This window comes from Meleagris gallopavo, chromosome 1 (genome assembly GCF_905368555.1).
Source record: "Meleagris gallopavo chromosome 1, MGAL_WU_HG_1.1, whole genome shotgun sequence".
Lineage (NCBI taxonomy): Eukaryota > Metazoa > Chordata > Aves > Galliformes > Phasianidae > Meleagris > Meleagris gallopavo.
Genome location: NC_139404.1, coordinates 152143368 through 152163350, shown reverse-complemented (window position 1 = coordinate 152163350; position 19983 = coordinate 152143368). Strand labels below are relative to the sequence as shown.

At 43.1% G+C, this 19983-nt stretch overlaps 1 protein-coding gene across 1 annotated transcript; it reads right to left on the bottom strand.

The window, feature by feature from the left end:
* Positions 1-10012: 10012 nt before the first annotated feature.
* On the bottom strand, positions 10013-14467 carry KCTD12 (potassium channel tetramerization domain containing 12). Its single transcript, XM_085215715.1, has one exon. The coding sequence runs from the start codon at positions 14169-14171 to the stop codon at positions 13197-13199; it is 975 nt and encodes a 324-aa protein (XP_085071841.1). The 5' UTR covers positions 14172-14467; the 3' UTR covers positions 10013-13196.
* Between the last annotated feature and the right edge of the window lie 5516 nt (positions 14468-19983).

The following is a 19983-nucleotide window of genomic DNA, read 5'->3' as shown; positions in this document are numbered from 1 at the left end:
TAATCATCATCATATTGAAGAGAAAAGATTAAAGACATCTCAGGCTACCTTCACTGTGTGACTTCCATCAGTGGAAGTGTGTTCTTCTGAAGGGATATGGTGCCAGATTTGTGGGTTCTTCTCTCTGACTCTGATTGTGTTGGACAAGGACTTTGAGCTTTGTAATCATGGATTGTTCTTGTTCCTCCCCTGCTCCTGCATTTCAGCTCATACCTTTTATCTTCTTCCCTTCCCCTTCTCCTACTCCTTCTCCTTCCTCATTCCCTTTCCTTTGTCTTCTCTTTTTCTTCCTCTCTCCATCTCTGAGTTTCACTTCCCTCTCTGGTATTTAGCTTCTGAGAAGACAAAAATGTCATACCAAGTTAAACTTCCAGAACTTGCTTTATCTTTCTCCCAGGAACTTTGATTTTTTTCCATAACAAACCTGAGTAACCACCTGCATCCAATGAAAGGCCTTGACAAGAAAAGAACAAATTATGTTACTGCTTCTTCTGATCTTGGAAAGAAAATTACTCATTTTTTGCCCCATCACAGAAGGCCACTTTTGAGGTTGGACTCGATAATCCATGCTGTGTCCCTCCCAGCATGGGATATTTTATGATTCTATGACTCCGTTTACATAGCCCAGGTATTGAGGTAGGTTTCTCCATGCATGTAAGCCAAAAGAACATTCAGAATACATTTGTACTAGTTATCTTTCCTTAAGGAAAGGAAATCAGCAAAGTACAATAATTTTACATAATGCACTTACAGCCCGGAAGGCCAGCATCAAACGAAGAGTGCAACCAGAAGGGTGGCCAGCAGAGAGAAGGAGGTGATTGTCCCCCTCTACTGTGTGTGGCCCCATCTGGAGTACAGTGTCCAGGTCTGGGGCCCACAACACAAGAAAGACATGGAGCTGTTGGAGTGGGTGCAAAAGAGGGACACAAAAATGATCAGAAGGCTAGGGCACCTCTCCTACAAAGACAAGCTGAGGGAACTGAGCTTGTTCAGCCTGGAGAAGAGAAAACTCCAGAGAAACTTCATTGTGGCCTTCCAGTTCTTGAAGGGACCCTATAAACAGAAGGGTAATCAACTTTTTACATGAGCAGAGATAGGAAAAAGGGAAACAGTTTTCAACTAAAAGAGGGGAGATTTAATGTCACGGAGATGTTTTTCACTGAGAGGGTATTGAGGCCCTGGCACAGGGGGCCCAAAGTAGCTGTCCTGGAGGAGGCCCCATCCCTGGAGGTGCTCAAGGCCAGGTTGAATGGTACTCTGGGCAGCTTGAACTGGTGGATGGTAGCCCTGCCCATGGCAGGGGGGTTGGAACTAGGTGACTTTTGAGGTCCCTTCCAACCTTAGGTATTCTATGATTCTATATCACACAATTCCTGATTAAACACATAAGCAAAATAATTTCTGCATACTTAGTTTTATAGCACAATACTCAGATTCTCTATGGTCTTTAAAGAGATTCTTACAGCCTCCTGTGATGTCCACAGTGACAGTCATAATCACAGAGTTGGCAAATCAGCTAGCTGAGATAGTATGGAAGTTCCTATGTTCCTTAAACTGTACTGAAGATTCAGAAATATCATATGGGTACTGTGTGCAAAACTATATGCCTCAGCCAAAAGTCTTTTAAAACAAAGGAAAAAAAATAAGAGCTAGAAGAGGTAACACAATAGGAAAATTTCTGAATCCAGAATCAGGCTTGTTAGAAGTATACACACACAAGCTGTTGCAGGTAAAGACATGGTTGATAATAGATGAAAGAGATGGACTGTGGGCCAATATATCATCTTAAAAAAGATGAAGATTGCTGTAGATGAGAGCTTCTCTGTAAAGAGCAATGAGGAAATGTGTCACAAAGAAAACACCAGAGTTTCATGGGGACACAGAGTCTTCTAAAAATGTTGGGGGGGGTGGAGGATTTTATAAATTTGGAACAATTGTCCTGTGTTTGGCCTGTTTCTGTGTGCAAAGTCTGCATGATAGCTACTTCACTCTGGGGAAAACCTTTGGTGTTAGGCAAGTGCAAAGGGCAGCATGTGAATATTGCTATTGCTTTTATTACCTTCACAGCTTAAAGGATTTAGTAAATGTGGGCAGCCAAAGAAATAAGAGAAGAGAGTCACTCTGACCTTAGGACGACTTTCTTGCTTAACTTAAATGAAGTTATCCAGAACTCGATATTCTGTTATAAAGCCAATGACTTTCTGATATCAGTCAGGGACTCTTTTATTCTCATTGCTGCTATAGAAATTAAGCTTAAAAGTAATCTCACATTCTCTAAGGATGTTAATTTAAAGCAGCATTTCTTCCTTTCATTTTCTCTAGTCTAATCTTGCAATCAAAAATGTGGAGGAAAATCAAAGCATTTAGGAAAGTATCAGGGGAAAAGTTGTGAGGACAACACTACTGCTTATATTGAAGGAATTATAGCCAAAACTGTGTTTAAAAACGACAGTAGAGCCTTCTCTTAATCAGAGAATCATATAATTGCTCAAGTTGGAAAAGACTTTAAAGATTATCAAGTCCAACTGCAACCTAACCATACTACCCTAACCCTAAGAACCCTCCACAAAGTCACCCTTGGCATCATGCTTTTACCAACACTGAATTTCTACATTGATCCCAGTTTCCACTAGTTCATGGAGTGGAAGCCATGAGTAAGAGCCATGTATAGTGAGCTGCATGCCTCATATTAGCACCCAAGCAATTTTTACAGGTGACTCTAAACAGAGGGTACAGGCAAAGACATACATAACTGAATATAACAAATCAGCAACTTTTAGATGTGTCAAAACACTGCTAGCAAAGACCTGAGAAAATACCCTTCTGGTATACCTCGCAGACATTCCTTGGATGTTCAAAACAATATTCTAAGTTGAGCTCAAATTGTCAGAACACAAAGTAACATTATGGTACTGAGTCCTGAACTTGTATCATACTCCTATGGTGATAGCTTCCTGTTAATACATTTTGTAAACCTTCAAAAAAATTAACTCCTTTAAGTTTTAAAGGTAACAACAGCAACACCAATATTTACATGTGGCCTTCTGCAAGTCTGTATCCTTGATTAAAGAGGCTTCTGGCTATGAAAATAATTATGAAAATTATCATTTATATTATGTAACATTTTCCAACTTTGGGGATACATTATAAAAGGATGGTGAGTTGGCATGTGATAAAAATACCCAGCTAGAAATGGCTTCAGGTAAAGCTAAGTGTAGTGCTTTCAGATATGTGAGATGAGCATCAGGACAGAAGGTTGCTGCTGTAGAGTCATCGCCCCACATAACTTTGGTTTAGAAAATGAAATGGTGACTTGGAAAATCAAAGCTTTCTCTCTCTTAATAAGTCTGGTGAAACTTCAAACACAGCCTCAAGGACAACACTTCTACAATTCCTCTGATCTTACATTCACGAAGCAGGGCAAATTTGAACATCGTTCCCTTAAAAAGCTGAGTAAGTTTTTAAGTTTGCAATCCTTTTCTGTTTCCTAAAGTTTCCTGCAAGATTACTTGAGTAAAATATTACGAATACTAAGAAGTAATAAAAATCTCAGTGGATGGTCATAACTTGGCTTGTCAGCCAAATTTTCTCCTCTAGGAAAATGAAAAAGATTGTCAAATGCTTTCTCTCTAGTTATATAATTATATAGAGACTGAGATTACTAATCATTATTTACTAGTGGATGAATGATAAATTTCCACTAACAGCACAACAATAAACAAACTTTTTAAAATAGTGCAGATTTGCATTTTTAAATTTCAAGTTATAGCAAATGAATGTAAATGTAAAATCTTAAACAGAGAAAATATATTTCAAGTACAAGTTTTCAAATACATCCGAAAAAAAAACAGTGTTTTATTGAGATAACAGGAATTACAGATATCCAGTACATCCCATGTCATGGTTTCAGGATCCAGACAGCTGCTATTAAAATGTCTTAAATATAAGTTGTAATGGAGAAAGAGAAAGCTGTCCCAGTCTGTATAAATCAAAAGCCATAAATTCCAAATGCTATGCTAATTGTATTGGGTAAACTCAATAAGAGAAGAAAAAAATAACAAGAAGAAAGTAGTAGTCAGCATACACAAGAACAAAATTATACGTTTATTAGGAACAATGAAAAATCATACTGGTTCATTATTAGATGGAAATTAGAGGTTTCTTAGTTCAGGAAAAATATAAATATTTTTTTCTATGGAAAAAAATGAACAACTTCCCTTCTGACACTAATCAAAAAAGATGAGCAACTCGTTTTTTTAATCAGGTCTTACAATTTATAGCTGATGTTGTTATGAGCTTGACACAGACCTCTCAGAAATTCTAAGAGCCCTCAGAAATTTCCAAAGGACTGGAAAAACCCATCATCTGTTTGTAATTGAAGAGAGGCAAATCAGGTAATTTGGGAAGAGATATGAAATTTCTAAAGGACTAAAAACCAACCCTCCTATGGACAGACAGAAGAAGTTGGCCATCAGACCAGTTTTTCTGGCTCTAGCAGTTTACTACGCTGAGACCTAGTTCACAGAGCTGCCTTGGTTAAAAAATTAATCTGCCCTTTTCTATTTGCTTGTTTAAGGTTTTCAGTTGCACAAGATCCTGAAACAGACCAGACGGCCACATGAAAACTGCTTATAGGGACATTTGCCTGAGAACCAAAGGAAAAGACAGGACAGTAAAAACCCATATTTAGATCACAGAAAGTTGCTGTTTCCATACATACCCATCTACAGCATAAAATATCTCCAGTCTCATAGTGTCAGTAGAGGAGATATGATAGACCTTTCTACCAAAGTTAGTGATATTATTGGTCATAGCCATGCCAAAAATAACTTGAGGGCACTGGTGGATGGTTCTTTGGACATATGTCAGCAATCATAGAAGCATAGAATGGCCTGGGTTGAAAAAGACCAAAAAGATCATCTAGTTTCAACCCCCCTGCTAAGTGCAGGGTCACCAACCACTAGACCAGGCTGCCCGAAGCCACATCCAGCCTGGCCTTGAATGCCTCCAAGGATGGGGCATCCACAACCTCTCTGGGCAACCTATTCCAATGTGTCACCACCCTCTGAGTGAATGTGCCCTCACAGCCCAGAAAGCCAAATGTACACTGGGCTGCACCCAGTGTCAGCAGGTCAAGGGAGGTGATCCTGTCCCTTTGCTCTGAGCTGGTGAGGCCTCACCTGGAGATCTGTGTTCATATGCAGAGTCCTTGGTACAGGAGAGACATAAATCTGCTGGAATACGTCCAGAGGAGGGCCACAGAAACGATCTCAGGGATGGAACACCTCTGTTATGAGTTTAGGCTGAAAGATCTGGGGCTGTTCAGCCTCAAAGAAAAAAGAAGGCTCCAGGAAGACTTGAGAGCAGCCTTTCAGTATCTAAAGGGGGGCTACAAGAAAGAAGGTGACAGACTCTTCAGCAGGGTCTGTGGCAATAGGACAAGGGGAAATGCTTTCAAACTAAAAGGGGAGATTTAGACTGGATATAATGAAGACATTTTTTACAATAACGGCACTGGAACAGATTTCCCAGAGAGGTGGTGGATGTCCTGTCCCTGGAGACATTCAAGGTCAGGCTGGACTGGGCTCTGAGAAACCTGATGGAACTGTAGATATTCCTGTTCATTGCAGGAGAGTTGGATCAGATGATCTTTAAAAGTCCCTTCCAACTCCAAAGATTCTGTGACTCTACAATGCACAGAGTAGAACAATTTCTCAAGAACTGTGGTCTCTTCTTTTCCACCAGCACTGTCTTGCCTAAGATCAGATGGCAGTCTCAGCATTGTCACTGATTTAAAGACTCTAGACTTTCTTTAGGAAAGTTCTGCAGTGTGTGCTATATCAAAAAGCAGACAAGATGATCTGAATGTTTCCTTCTGCCTTCAAACCCTAGGAGATAATGGTTTGAAATTCCTCCAATTTTTATTCTTGAAACAAGCTGTAAAATTTTCCTTTACAAACAAAATATTAGTGCATTTGTATACTTATACTCTTCCTCTACCACTTCTAAGGAAATGTGACTGTTTGGCCCAGTTATTTGAGTGTCACCAGTCTTTAGCATGGTAGAAAACAGCCCAAATGGATAAACATGCCAGTGGTTCCAGCAAAGCAGTTTTCCTAATAAAGCTATTTTTCTCACCTACAAAAGAAAAGGAGCATTCATACAGTCTTATTATAGTTAATACAGTGCATTTCATGGGTTATTCAGATCACAAAATTTTAAGCAACTGTAAAGCTATTTTTAACTCAGTGTCTTTATCATCCATTTATCACCACAGCAGATAAGCTATTAGCCTACTCTAAACTGCTAAATTTTTCCCATGTTCCAAACATACCCTGAAACATCTGATAATGTACCGACCTTGATAGCAAACCCCAGAAATATGTGGTGCAGAATTTTAACAGAGGAGAAGTGCCAAGTTGTGGCGGCTGGTCTGCACAGAGCTTACCAGAATACCAATGTGCCCTTTAACCAGTCTAGGTGCCAAATAGCAGGGCCATGCCAGCACAGGGACCACAAAACCATCTCTGTGCAGCTTTCTGAAAGGATGACTTCTCAAGCTCCCAGCCCTATGAAGATATTGGGGTTTTACAAGGTGATGGAAATTAGGAGTGCTTGTAAAACGCTACAGATTTTGGAGGGGTTGAATCAATTCCGTAATTGGGATCCCTTTCTAAAATAAATAAAGGAAAAAAAAAAAAAAAAAGATTCACATTCCTGGAAGAGTTTCTGCCCTTTTAAAGGAAAAACCACTATGTTCCTAATATTCACAAACATTGCTGTATTATGAGAGGAGAGACTGTCACCATGCTATTTGGAAAATCTAAGTCAAAACCAAACTACATCCAAGTTTAGGGAAGTCAATGTAGTTATGATGATATGCCCTGCTAAAGGACTGATTATTAATTGCTATTGTGACCCTGAATTTTAGTCACTAACTGAAAAACAGTCCCAACTGAGGTGCAGCATGGTGGGTTGCTGCAGTTAGCTCTGATTCTTTCTTAGTTCTTTCAATTTTCTTTGAAGTTACCCATGAGCTCAGAAGTTATTAAGGAGGGCAGATGTTCAACCAAACAGACAATGTGTGAGCCTATTTCTTTAGGGAAAATAGGTTAACCAACAAATTACTATAATTAATGCTTGGCACTGTCTATATTAAATCTTTTGTCAAAGGGAGACACAGTAGTCCAAGTGTAGATTGAGGAGGTGAATGTCCATGTTTACTTTTGTGACACTGGCCAGTCAACCAAATAAAGGAAAGGAAAGGTGATTCTCATCACAGCAGCACTGCGTTCCCACTCCCTTTGGAATGAGTTTGCACAAGGAGAGGACTGGAGCAAGTGGCTTTTCCTTTAGTTTTTCAAATCAAGTCTCAGTCTGCTCCACAACAAACTATTTTGTGGCTTCACCTCAAAATTACCAAGGAAAAGAATAGATCAAATGCTCTTTATCAAAGTAAATGTATTGTTTGGACTACATACAAATGTCTTGAGCTCCTTGTGATATCAGGAAACTTCTTAAAAATGCCACGAGGCTGCAAGTGCTTTGTTCAAGGATATTTCCCATCTCTTATTCCTGGCAAAGACATAGATCTGTGTTAGAAACCTGACTCACTGTTGCTAGCAGCTTTGATGGAGGTACCGAATATTCAATACTATGTGCTAAATAACTCTTGGGAGCAAGAAATGTTTAACAGAGCTTAATTTATTCCAGTTTCAACACAGCAGAGAGTGAAACAGGGAAGAAATGTAATTTGACTGACTGTTTGGACTGTCTCAGCAGTCAGGCTGCGTATTTCTGACAGACTGCTGCAATGGTCGCATTAGTACTTCAGCAATCATAAACAAGAGTTTTGTTTACCAGCAAAGCCTTACATAAAGCACAGTTCACTGCAAAGGGAAAAGCACATGCAGCTCAGCTTTATGAAAAACAAAATTAGCAATCAGGTTTGTGAAGCTAAATGCCAGTGCTTTTTAAATAAATAAAGCGTTTCTTCTTTTTTTTCTTTCTTTAACAAATACACTGAAGATTTCTCAGAATAAAAGAACCAAGTCAAAATCCAGGCTTTGCAAAACATTTCGCTGTACACTGTGATCCTTCTCTGCACACCAAAAGGGCAGTGGGAGCCCTAAGAGCTCTGTGTTCATAACAAATTGTCTCCAGTGAAGGTACCAACAGATGGGTTCCAGACAGCCAGCCAGGAAAGGCTGTTCTAACAAGACTCACAGCTGTCAGAAGCACACTTGAAAGCACTGCAGAAATCTAGAGGATGGATAAAGTTCTAAGCTGTTCTAATGCACCCCTTCATTTGGTTGACTGGCCAGTGTCACAAAAGTAAGCACGGACTTTCACCTCCTCAATCTACACTTGAACTACTGTGTCTCCCTTTGACAAAAGATTTAATATAGACAGTGCCAAGCATTAATTATAATAATTTGTTGTTAGCCTATTTTCCCAATGGAAAAAGGCTCACACATTGTCTGTTTGGTTGAACATCTGCCCTCCTTAATAACTTCTGAGCTCATGGGTAATTTTAAAGAAAATTGAAAGAACTAAGAAACCTCACAGATGTTGCATTCTTACAAAATCCATAAATACTGATGGCTAGATAGAGGAAAGGGAAAAATGCACTTGTTCACTGAGGGAGAAAGATAGAATTTAGCCATAACCCTCAGTATAGCAGATATCAAAGAAGGCATCATCTTTTACCCATAGAAGTAAAATAAAAGTAGTGTGGCTAAATATTTGAAGTGGTGACGCAAATGAAATGAGAACTAACTTTGTAGAAAGACAGGCACGAAGTTCTGTTAAATAATGAAACAACCTCCTTTCTTGTACTATTATGTGACAACAAAGTTCTCAAATACTATCAAGTCATCAGATGACTTGATCAAACTTCCTTCATAGAATCACAGAACCATAGAATGGCCTGGGTTGAAAAGGATCAAAAAGATCACCTAGTTTCAACCCCTCTGCTGTGTGCAGGGTTGCCAACCACTAGATGTTCCCAGAGCTACATCCAGCTTGGCCTTGAATGCCTCCAGGGATGGGGCATCCACAACCTCCTTGGACAACCTGATCCAGTGCATCACCACCCTCCATGTGAAAAACTTCCTCCTAATATCTAACCTAAACCTCCCCTGTCTCAGTTTAAAACCATTCCCCTTCATCCTATCACTATCCACCCTTGTAAACAGCCGTTCCCCCTCCTGTTTATAGGCTCCCTTCAAGTACTGGAAGGCTGCAATGAAGTCTCCCTGGAGTCTTCTCTTCTACAAGCTAAATATGCCCAGTTCTCTAAACCTTTTTTCATAGGAGGTGCTCCAGCCCTCTGATCTTAGTGGCTTTCCTCTGGACCGGTTCAGGAGTTGTCTTTCGTGTGCTAGGGGCCTTCAGTTAATTCCATTGCATTGTAACCATTCTACCCAAGAAAAGCTCCATTAAATACAGATGCTTCACACAAGTGGTTTTGACTGGCATTACTAACCTGCAATGAATCTGACCACAGCACGCTACACTGGGTTTGTAACAGTTTAGTGGAGTTCACAGGGTAGCCAACACCATCACCCTTCTATTCCATAGCTGTTTCCAAGTGCATTTCTCTCAGATCTTTCCTTGAGTATTAAAGCTTCCTTCATCAAATGATTATTATATCCAAGTTAATTACACTTAATTAAGTTTAATTAGTTTCTTAAAAAACATGGGCATTTTACATTAACATTTTGTGCTTTTCAAATTAAACTATTTATTCACTATGGTTCCCTGAGGATGGATTTATACTGACTAGTACCACAAAAATTCTCTTTGACACTTAAAATGCTCTGTCTGAGCATTATACATTTCTGTTTATCGTGCTACGGCTGTTACTAGAAATCCCCATTCTTGGTTCAATATTCCTGTTTTATTTATTAGCTACAAGTATTTGTTGAATGGTTATGACACTGTGAACAGAGTGCAAAGCCAACAACATCTTTACCAGAATAAAAAGGACAGCATGAATCACACAATCAAGTTAATATTTAAAGAACAATTTAATTTGGTATGCAACATTTTCCTAGGAGGATCTTTATTTTCAATGCTATACATGTGAAAATAAGAATGAGCAAGTGGTTTGTTATCTACATGTATAAAAATATAAACATCCTATCAAACATCCGCAGTCACCCTTCACAATATGCATCACTGAAAACCTTAAATTCTAATTACTACTGAGTTTAACAGCTCTTGTAAACGCTACTGCGTTTATCTCTAAGTAAATCTACAATGAACAGCTGCAAACCATGTGTGGGGCTCTAGCAGTGTGCCTTTAGATGTTGTCCTGCTGAAGAATAATGGGTTAGAGGAGCTATTGTGTCCATTCACTCTCTGAGTGCTCAGCACAGGAGAGCATCCAAACTGAGGCATTTTACCTTTTGAAAATTTGACTGAAATTGCCAATTAACTTTTAAGAAATACAGTTTTCTGCAGCAAGCCATCAAATGATTGTTGAATTTGTGGCACTGTCATTTCAAACCAAGATTTTAAATATAAAATGAACAGCTTCATTATCTAATACTAATCACACTTAAAAGAGTTTTTAGCACAAACACAAAGATTTTTTTTTTAAATGATCTATTTACATTTTTATTATATCAACTTTTACTTAAAATTCTGAGAGTTCCTGGGTCATCTGCCATCAACTGGGCCAGCACTCAACTGGGCTCAGCACTGATCAAACTACATGCATTCTTTGTTAGAGAGATGCATTCAACCACCTGGAAGTTAAGATATGATTCACATTCAAGCAAATATGTAATCAATTTCAGTTCTACACTGATGCTGATATTCGTATTCAGTTTTCTGCCATAGAAACAGGTATAAGAAATCAATAAAACATTACCATATTATGTACACAGCGTAATATGTAACTGCTCAGCTAGATATGAAATTTTGTAGCACTAAAGTGATTAAAAAACTAAATGATTCGTGTAAAATGTTTATATAGTGTGTATATATATATATACTAAATCACAAGTTCAATTCAAAACTGCCCCTATTTATAGCTTCTATGATGGATTTCATAAGCTACCAGATTCTTAAAAAAAAGAAAGCTATCTAAAGCGAATCCGAACACTTTTACTGAAATTTTATACAAAATTTTAAAAAAACATACTTCAGAGTTACTTAACAGAAACTAGAAAAAGACAGTCATTATTCTTGAGAATGACATTGTACAGACCTAGTAGCTGTGATCAAGCTCCTTTCACTTGCAGTATAAAGAAATTATCTCAGAGTAAGGCATAGGACAAACAGGTTTCAATCTGTCTTCAGGTGTATTGGCCTCTCACTCTAACTTATTGCTCATCTAACAAGACACGGACATTACTCTCCACTTAAAAATACTCCATTATACATCTATCTACAGCTGGACAATATTCAGAGCTTTCGCATGTGCATCATCACTTTAGTCACACTGATAAACAATCTTGCCAATTAAAAAACTCATGGCTATGGAAGTTATTTTCAGTTTTACGCAACTGCAGATGTACTTAGTGAATGACCAAGTGATGCACATGGAGACTGAGCGCTGGAACTCAGTACGTAAGTGGCTATAGCTCTTTTCAAAGGAACTAAGGTTTTAAAAATAAAACCTTACTATTCTTTGGTTAGACACAAGTGCTAGCAGTATTTCTAAATTTGGGGTTAGAATGATCAATTTGTTAATCAATAGTTTAAAAAAATGCAACTTCAGGCTTTAAATGTTGAATTCTTTCAACACTACATTTAAGATATTTTTCTGTCACCATCTGAACAGACAACACAGGCTTCAAAATCAGGTGTTAAAGTGCTTTTGTACTCAAACCTTCAGGAATTTATTGGAAAGAACTACTTGACTTTCCCTACTGTGCAAACCGCTCTCGGGCTGGATGTTGCAAAGCAAGCTGTGGCTGTCTTCTACAAGAGAGACTACCAAATAGCATGAACACTACAAAACTTTACTTCCTTAAAGGGCAGTTTCTCCTGAAGAATACTGTCACCGCCCTAGCTCTCATAAGGATGGGGCTTAATCCTTTCTAAGAATGAGCTGTGTGGCAGGAGAGGTTCTTAACTCTCAGCAGTCACTTCCCAGGTAATACTGACATAAAAAACAAGAAACTGTTTCTTAAAAATGTAGCTTCAGCATCAGTTCCATTGGCTTCAAAATTTTACACCACTAAAATGACAAAACTCAAAGTAATAAGCAAGTACTCTTGATTACATTAAAAAATCCATCTGCTTCCATTCAACATACACACACAATTTCACTATGACAGGAAGCAGGCCCCACCTTCACCATGGCAGCCCGGCTGTTACCCCACCCCGGTCATTTGGAGGATGCTAAGGAAATATGCACTGTATTTTCTATGCATATTGCAGACTTCAAGAGAATTACTTCATGCCACCCATGAAAGTTACTATGTAACTTTTAAGTTTTACGCAACTGCATTTTAAGTTCCCAAAGGCTGCCCCTTGATTCTGCAGACACTACAGTTCAATGGTTGGTTATCCCAAGAACAGTGCTCCACTGCAGCCTTGCTCTCCTGCTTCACAGGCCTCAGCACAGCTCCACAGCCTGGGAAGTTTAGAGACTGAGGGAGGGCGGAGGGACACAGATTGATCTGGTCACAAAGACGCTCGTTTCCTGCAAAATTATTCATCTCTACAGGTTAAGTACAAGCAGCAATGCCAGCGTGACAGGCAGCCATCACCGCCACATGACTGTCCTTCACAGGTTGGCATCGCCTTCATGGGAGGGGCCAGAAAACGGACTGCCATAACCTGCTCAGAGGTAAAATCTCAGTCTTTGTATGGGGATGGGAGAAGACACCTACTAGTTCAACAGAAATCACTGAAAAGCAACTGGAAAAGAGTTCTTTGGCCCCTACACCCCAACCTGACGGCACTGCGTGGAGAAGCAGGGGTTGGGCACACACTCGCCTTCCTGGCTAGGATGTTTATCCACACCCGTGACCTCATCCCTCCCCGCTCCCAACACAGCTACCGGGGGGCATGGGGAGGGGGGGCAGGGCAGCCGGGCCACGCCGCGGCAGCCAAAGCGGACTGCAGCACGGCGTCTCCCGCCCTCGGGGCTGCGTTCTGCGGTAAGGCGAGGCGGGGGCCGGCGGGGGAGACCCGCGGGTGCGAGGGCCGCGCAGCCCCGCGCCGCCGGGCGGGGCTCAGTCCCGGCAGAAGACGTACTCGGTGTAGCTGGTCCAGATCTTGTCGTCGGCGGGACCGCCCTGCTCGGGGCCGAAGGCGCAGGTGCCGGTGGAGGAGCAGGCGGCCATGCGGAAGCCGGCCTCGGAGAGGCGGTCGAAGGCTTGCTCGAGGAAGTTGAACTTGAGGTAGTAGCGGGCGGTGTAGCGCTCGGGGGGGCGGTCGGGGTCGCGGCTCTCGTTCAGCGTTTCCCCGAAGACCTCCTTGGCCAGCGCTGTCTTGCCGCACACGGTGATGCGCGCCACCCGTCGGAACTTGGCGTCGGCCTGCGCCTCCCGCCCGATGGTGTAGGAGCCGCGGTAGCCGATGGTGATGTAGCCGGAGCGCCGCCCGCCCGCCCCGTCCAGCGACTGCGAGGGCGTCAGCAGCGGCCCGCCCGAGGGGCTGCGGCTGGCGGTGGGCGACGGCGCGGACGCCACCGCGGCGCCTCCTTCCGCGGGCTCTGCCTCCAAGCAGCCGAGCAACGGCGGTTCGTCGGCGCACAGCGAGCCGTCGCGGTGCAGCGCGGCGGGGCGGGCGGCGGCGGTGGCGGCGCGAGCCTGCGCCAGGCGACGCGCCAGGTCGGGCAGCTGGAAGTACTCGGCTTCGCGCTGCAGACGGCTGCGCTCGGGGAAGTGCTCGGGCAGCACCAGCTGCAGGTCCCGCAGGTAGTCCAGGATGTAGCGGAAGAGGAAGCCGTCGCGGTCGAGGAAGAAACGGCCCTTGCTGTCCCGGGGCAATTCGCTGGGCTGCTGCTGCGAAAACATGCGCCAGAGCAGCGAGTCCCGCACCGAGACCACGGTGCAGCGCCGCGTCACGTACACCTGCCCGCCCACGTTCAGCTCCACGATCTCGGGGAAGGCCGACCAGCCGCCCGCCGCCGTCGCCCCGCTCCCCGCCGCCGGCGACACGCCACCGCCGTTGGGTAACCCGCGGGCGCTGTCCGCCAGGGCCATGCCGAGGGAGTCCGCCGCGGGCGGGGAGACGCCGCCTTCTTCCTCCTCCTCCTTCTGCTGCCGCCGGCAGGTGCCGCGGGGCCGCTGCCCGCCGGAGCCCCCGCCCCGTCGGTGCGTGGAGCCGGGCGGCCGCACTACAGACCGGGCGCCTTCGTCGGGCTAAGAGCGGAGCGCCCCGGCAGTGTCGGGGCCGCGTTTATGTACGCGGCCGCAGCCGGCGGGAGGCGGGGGAGGCCGGCGGGAGGCAGAGCCGAGCGCGCGGGGAGGGGACGGCTGCGGCTCGGCACTGACGCAGGGTCCCCGGCCCCCGCCCCGTCCTGCCCTGCCCTGCCTCTCCCTGGGGCCGTGCGCCGGGCGCTGCGGAGGCGGCGAGAGCGCGGTTCCGCTCGTTCCGCTCTCGGCCGTTGTTCGTGAGGAACGTAGCACCGGGAGCGGCTGTGCGGGGACCCTACCGTGGCATCCTTGTGTGTGTCCGGGGGGGCACGGGTGTCACCGAGTGGCCTTACAGCTGAGGTTTGATTGGGAGTTACTGGGTATGTTAGGAAACATAAGCGCCTATTTAGAATGTAGCGACAGGGAGCATTTAAATTATTCTTCAGGGCTTTGCTTGAATTTCATCCACCTTTCTCTTTACGAGCGACAGCATTGAGCTGCCGCTGTGGTATATTCGGTTTCTCTGCCTGGGGTGTCCACTCGTGCCCACTTGTCCAAGAGCAGCTGGAGGGACAGGAGAGAGTGCTTTCCAAGGAGCACTTTCCGGTCTGTTGTGCTACAAACAAATTCACTGAACGAGAAATCAGATGGTGCAGAGATGCAGAGACAGCGTTAAAATTACTTTAAAAATGGAGAAATGGAGGAGGAAGGAAAGGCAAGCTAGTTCTCAAAAAGCGAGGTAAGTTTGCCACAGAGAAGAGGAAGAAAGGAGGGAGTTGAGAAATAAGAGTTTTGCAGAGGGAGTGGATGACAAGAACAGGGAGGTGAGGCAGGGCATGGGGTGAGCTTGAGTCACTCAGAAACCTCAAGAGTTCAGTTGGAAAGGACTAAGGATAAGGCAGCAGAGAACACTGGATTTTCCAAATGGAAAAACAGGCTGCCAGCACACAGACCACCATGTGTTTTCATTTGTGGGAGCAAAATGGCGCAGTAGGTTAAACTGGTATTTTGCTGATGTGCTGTAACTTGGTCCATTCTTCGTTTTTATTTTTTATTCTTTTTTGAGAGAGGAGTGGGATTGGGGTTAAAACTGTAGTAAAGATCAGGGGAAGTACAAGAAGCTTGAAAGAGCTTGGTTTACTATCCATTTGAATACTTTTGTATTACTACAGACAAAAAAAAAAAAAGTCACTTACCCACTAGCCTAGAGGGAATCTTTGTTTTGTCTTATGCTATTTTAGAGTCAACTCACTAGACTAAAACACATGAAAATATCACACTGTGGTTTGCTGGTAGCAGGTTCATGGGGTTACTTTTGCCTCAGTTCCTTCATGTGATGTTTCCCCCCAGCATCACCCTGGTCCCGGCCATCCTTAGTAGGAAGCCGCTTCAGGAGCCTCCCCCAGATGCATATTTTAAACTCAGCTTCCCTCATGTGGGCTCTGCTGAAAGCACTGTGATCAGCCTGTGCACCCAGGAGATAAGATCATGTGATGGTCGTGAGGGCAATTATTCACTGCACAATTTGCAGTGAAAGATTCTGTATATGCCAGCAGCACGTCTTGCAGATGCTTCTGTGTAAAAAATAGGATGGTCCATAGGATTCATCTGTTAATTAAGCAAGCTGACCATAAAATCATAGAATCACAGAATGGCTTGAGTTGGATGGAACCTCAAAGCCGATCCAGTTCCATCCCCCGGCCATGGGCAGGGTTGCCACCCAGCAGGTCAGGTTGCCCAGGAGTCCCAGGCTGCCACGGTTGTCTCTGAGATAGCTGTCATTCTTTGGGCTGAAGGATGAACCCAGCACTGAAATACCAGTTTTGAAGCAACTACTTCTCAGATCTGCTGTCCTCTCTGGGCATCTCCTGTGGCTTTATGCAAGCAAGGATGTTTTGCCTGGCTGCAAGGCTGTCGTTACTGTAACATCCAACACTTGTTTCTTTTCTAATTTCACCAAATTTTAAAATAGTTTTTTCTCCATTTCCCATCTCTTTATACTTGGCTATATTTATCTCCAACGAGGAGAACTGGACTTCATCCAGGAGTATTAAAATGGATGAATGTATCAACTATTTTCATGTGCTTGTCAGTCACTAGGTTGCATAACGCAGCCATAACCTCTGTGTTTTATTCTCGTTTTGTGTGGAAGACTCTATGAGGTACTGGTACATGTAACATTCAGGGGTGCCACAGAGCACCGTGGCAGACATATGACCCTGGTAAAGGGAGCTTTTGAGATCTGGTGGACACGCTACGCTTTATGATGGGAAATGCGAATTTCCTTAACTCTGTTGGTACCATGACAATTCTGAGAATGAGTTGCTTCAGATAAGGCACTCACAGCATTTGCTGTTAGCTGTCAACTGGGACTAGTTGTGCTTTGGATGCCTTCTGTCCTAACGGTGGGATCCGGTTTTCTTTTGGCATTTTTGAGTTTAGACTGTTATTGTTCTTTTTTGGGTGGGTGCTTTTGTTGAGTCAGTGCTTAAAAGAAGGTTTCCATCACGGCTGCCAGCGGCACCATGCTGGGATGAAGAACGAGCCTGGTTTTTGCAGTGTGGGTACAACAGCCACAGCGGTAATCTGGTTCAGATGCCCTCGAGCAGGAAGTGTAAAACTTCCTTCTCAAACCGTAGAGGAAGGGCAGCACCTAGCGGGAGTGAACCATATTGCAGTTAATAAATGGAAAGGGCTCCGAAGTCTTGCTTACACGACCCAAATACCTGATTTAGAGAAATCATAGAATCCGTTTGAGCTGGAAGGGACCTTCAAGGATAGTAGTCCAGCTCCCCTGCAATGAACAGGGACATGTGCAGCTAGATCATGTTGCTCAGAGCCTTTTAGTCACAGAAAGTAGAAGTAAACATTACTGTATTCACATTCTTCCTAGGACACTTGACAAAGCAAGAACACATTTTATCCCTCTTCACAACTAAAAGTTATGGTTTGCAGTTATGTCTAATAAGATATGATTGAATTGTTTTAGAGTTCATTACTGAATTCAGTAAAATATTTAACCTCCTGCATAAAAATAACAAAAGGACTACTGATCTGAACGTACGGTTCAGCTATGCTCATTTAAGCCTCACAATCTTGCTTTGAGGATGCAAGAAAAAGAATATGTTACTTAGCTGCAACTGCATATCCTAGGAAGTCCATCTGCTATGAAAATGTTCAAGTGTGAGTGACATTGAAGGAAGAATCAGAATAATTCAGGTTGGAAGAGACCTCAGGAGATGATCAAGTGTCAAAACACTCAGCTCCTGCCAGAGGGATATAGGACAGTTATGTCATTTTATAATGTGTTGCAGTGTGATATTTTACATGCACAACATGTGCAAGTTTTCTCCTGTGCCAAATTACTCATGGTCCCTGTGGAGCAGTTCTAAGTCAGTGTTCTTTCTGTGAGACTTGGCTCTCAGAAATTAATTTTCGAGATCTCGGTGAAATATTTCATTCACATATACAAGTCTTCCCTTGGCAATTTTACTTTCTGTGAATACATAGAATTCTGACCCAGCTTCTACCACAGTACTGACAGAAAGACATCAGACCTTTGCAAACACAAGTGGAAGCTACCTACTTCATCCATCAGCATGGATCAGCAGCCTTACACTCTGTCCTAGAATCTGACAGCATGAAGATTCAATAGAAGAGTTTCTTTTAGTAGGGAAAATGTAACTCATTATCTGTTTTTTTTTAACATGACTAATTAGGATATCAAAAAGAACCTCTACTCCCACTTGCCTGCCTTTCTGTAGGTTCTGTCAGACTTCAGAATAGCTTTTAGTGAGAAAAAGAACTTGCAAGTGGTAAATGCAAGAGAACAGGGTGCTGGCAGTCCTTCTCATTACTGAAGGCCCCAGGGTAGGAACTGAAGTCAAGAGTCAAGGCTCAGATAAGGCTGGGTGTGCTTCACACCCAGAAGACAAATCTCGGAGGAAGATATAATCAAAAGACAGAAGTGTTGATTTGCAAAGGAACCAGTTAAGAACTGACCCTAAGTCTATTCCTCTGAGAAGCTAATCACAAGGGGAGTGTCACTCCCGAGCATGAAATCTATCCAAGAGAAAATACTTTTTAAGAAACTTTTCGAAAGTTGGAGGTTTGGCTTAAATCCCTTTCTTATCTATGAAACTGTATTTTAACAGAGGAATTCAAGATGTGTTCTTGAAAAATAAGTAATTATTAATAAAGATAGTGGTGACTGTGTTTCGGACTTACCTGTTCTGTTTGGCTGTGGTTGTTGGTGTGTTTTTTGGTAATTTAAGTTTTCAAAATTATACTTGTGGTCAGTGCATAATAAGGAATTCATTTGCTTTGGCTTTTTGCCACTATGTACCAAATGTAAACTAGAATGGTTCACTTGAACAGACTCAGGAAAATGAATGTTTTTCTTTGTTCTCATCTTTTCCTGTTGAAATTGATGTAAAATTCCTATTACATTTAATGGAAGAAATGCTGTTATCCTCACTAGGGATGCTTACCGCATCCATTAAAAAAGGAGGGAAAGAAAGCCCCTAGATGGGAAACCACAGCAGGTACTCTGTGGGTCGGTGACTGACAAATATGCGTGCTATTTTTTGCTCTACCTAAGCTTGTGTCTTCGAATGCGGAACTGAGTGTGTTGATGTCACACCCTGCTAGTTTCACAGCCCATCTAAACTAATGAGCAAGGACTAACTGGCAAGGAGGGAATGGCTTGACAAAGCTTATTTAGCATGCTAATGTTCATTCAGGGTGTCAGTCCTGAAGGATGCTTTGAATGTGGCAGAGGTGGGTCCAGCTTTTTCCTAGGCTCTGTGATTAAGCATCTGTCCACCAGACTTCATCTCCTCTGACACAGACTGAAATGAAATTAATGAAGCCTCATTAGAGACTCGGTGTTCACCTTCCTACCTGGAAGATGAAAGTCAGAATTTAAATGCATTAAAAAAAAAAAAAAAAAAAAAAAAAAGACCCTTTATTGTTAGGATGCCCAGACTGGTTTCTGCTTCTTAGGCCTCAGAGTACAGTCCCTCCTGCTTGGTATGCAGCTCCAAAATGTTTTCACTGCTCAAAATGTCCTGGAAAATAGCCATTCACTCAGGATCTCACCAAATACACATCACTTAGGGCCATAACCAGCATTCATGTCAGTGGGAACATCTGTGAGTGAAGGCTGTGAGAAGACCCTCTCTTAGCTCTTGCAGGCAGTGTGTCTCAGTTGTGTGGCCATGCCAGGAGGAACTGCTGGGCCTCCTGCTTGCTCATACCTCTGACCCACATGTAAACTAATGTTGTAGTGAGAACATTTCATTTGAGAAGGAAGATGGTTTGCTGCCTAACTGCTGAACATCTCAGCCTAGCAAGTGAATTAGCAGGTCAGCATCTGCTAGAACTAAAGTTGAGCTTGCCAGAACATTTCATTCATGAAGTGCCAGCCCTCATCCTCAGCAGTATTTCCGAGCTTCCTCTACCACTTGTGCTCTTAACTCCTTATGCACTGCAGAACCCAACCTGATTTTCAGCTTAGGCTGAGTTTTGTTTCTTGAAGCTGAGCTAGAAGGTTGGAATCAACTTCATCAGGCACAGTTGACTGTTTCCTAGCTTCCTGATGGCCCATGATAATGTTACTGCACAAAGTAATGAAAAACAGCTGTTTCTTACCTGTAAA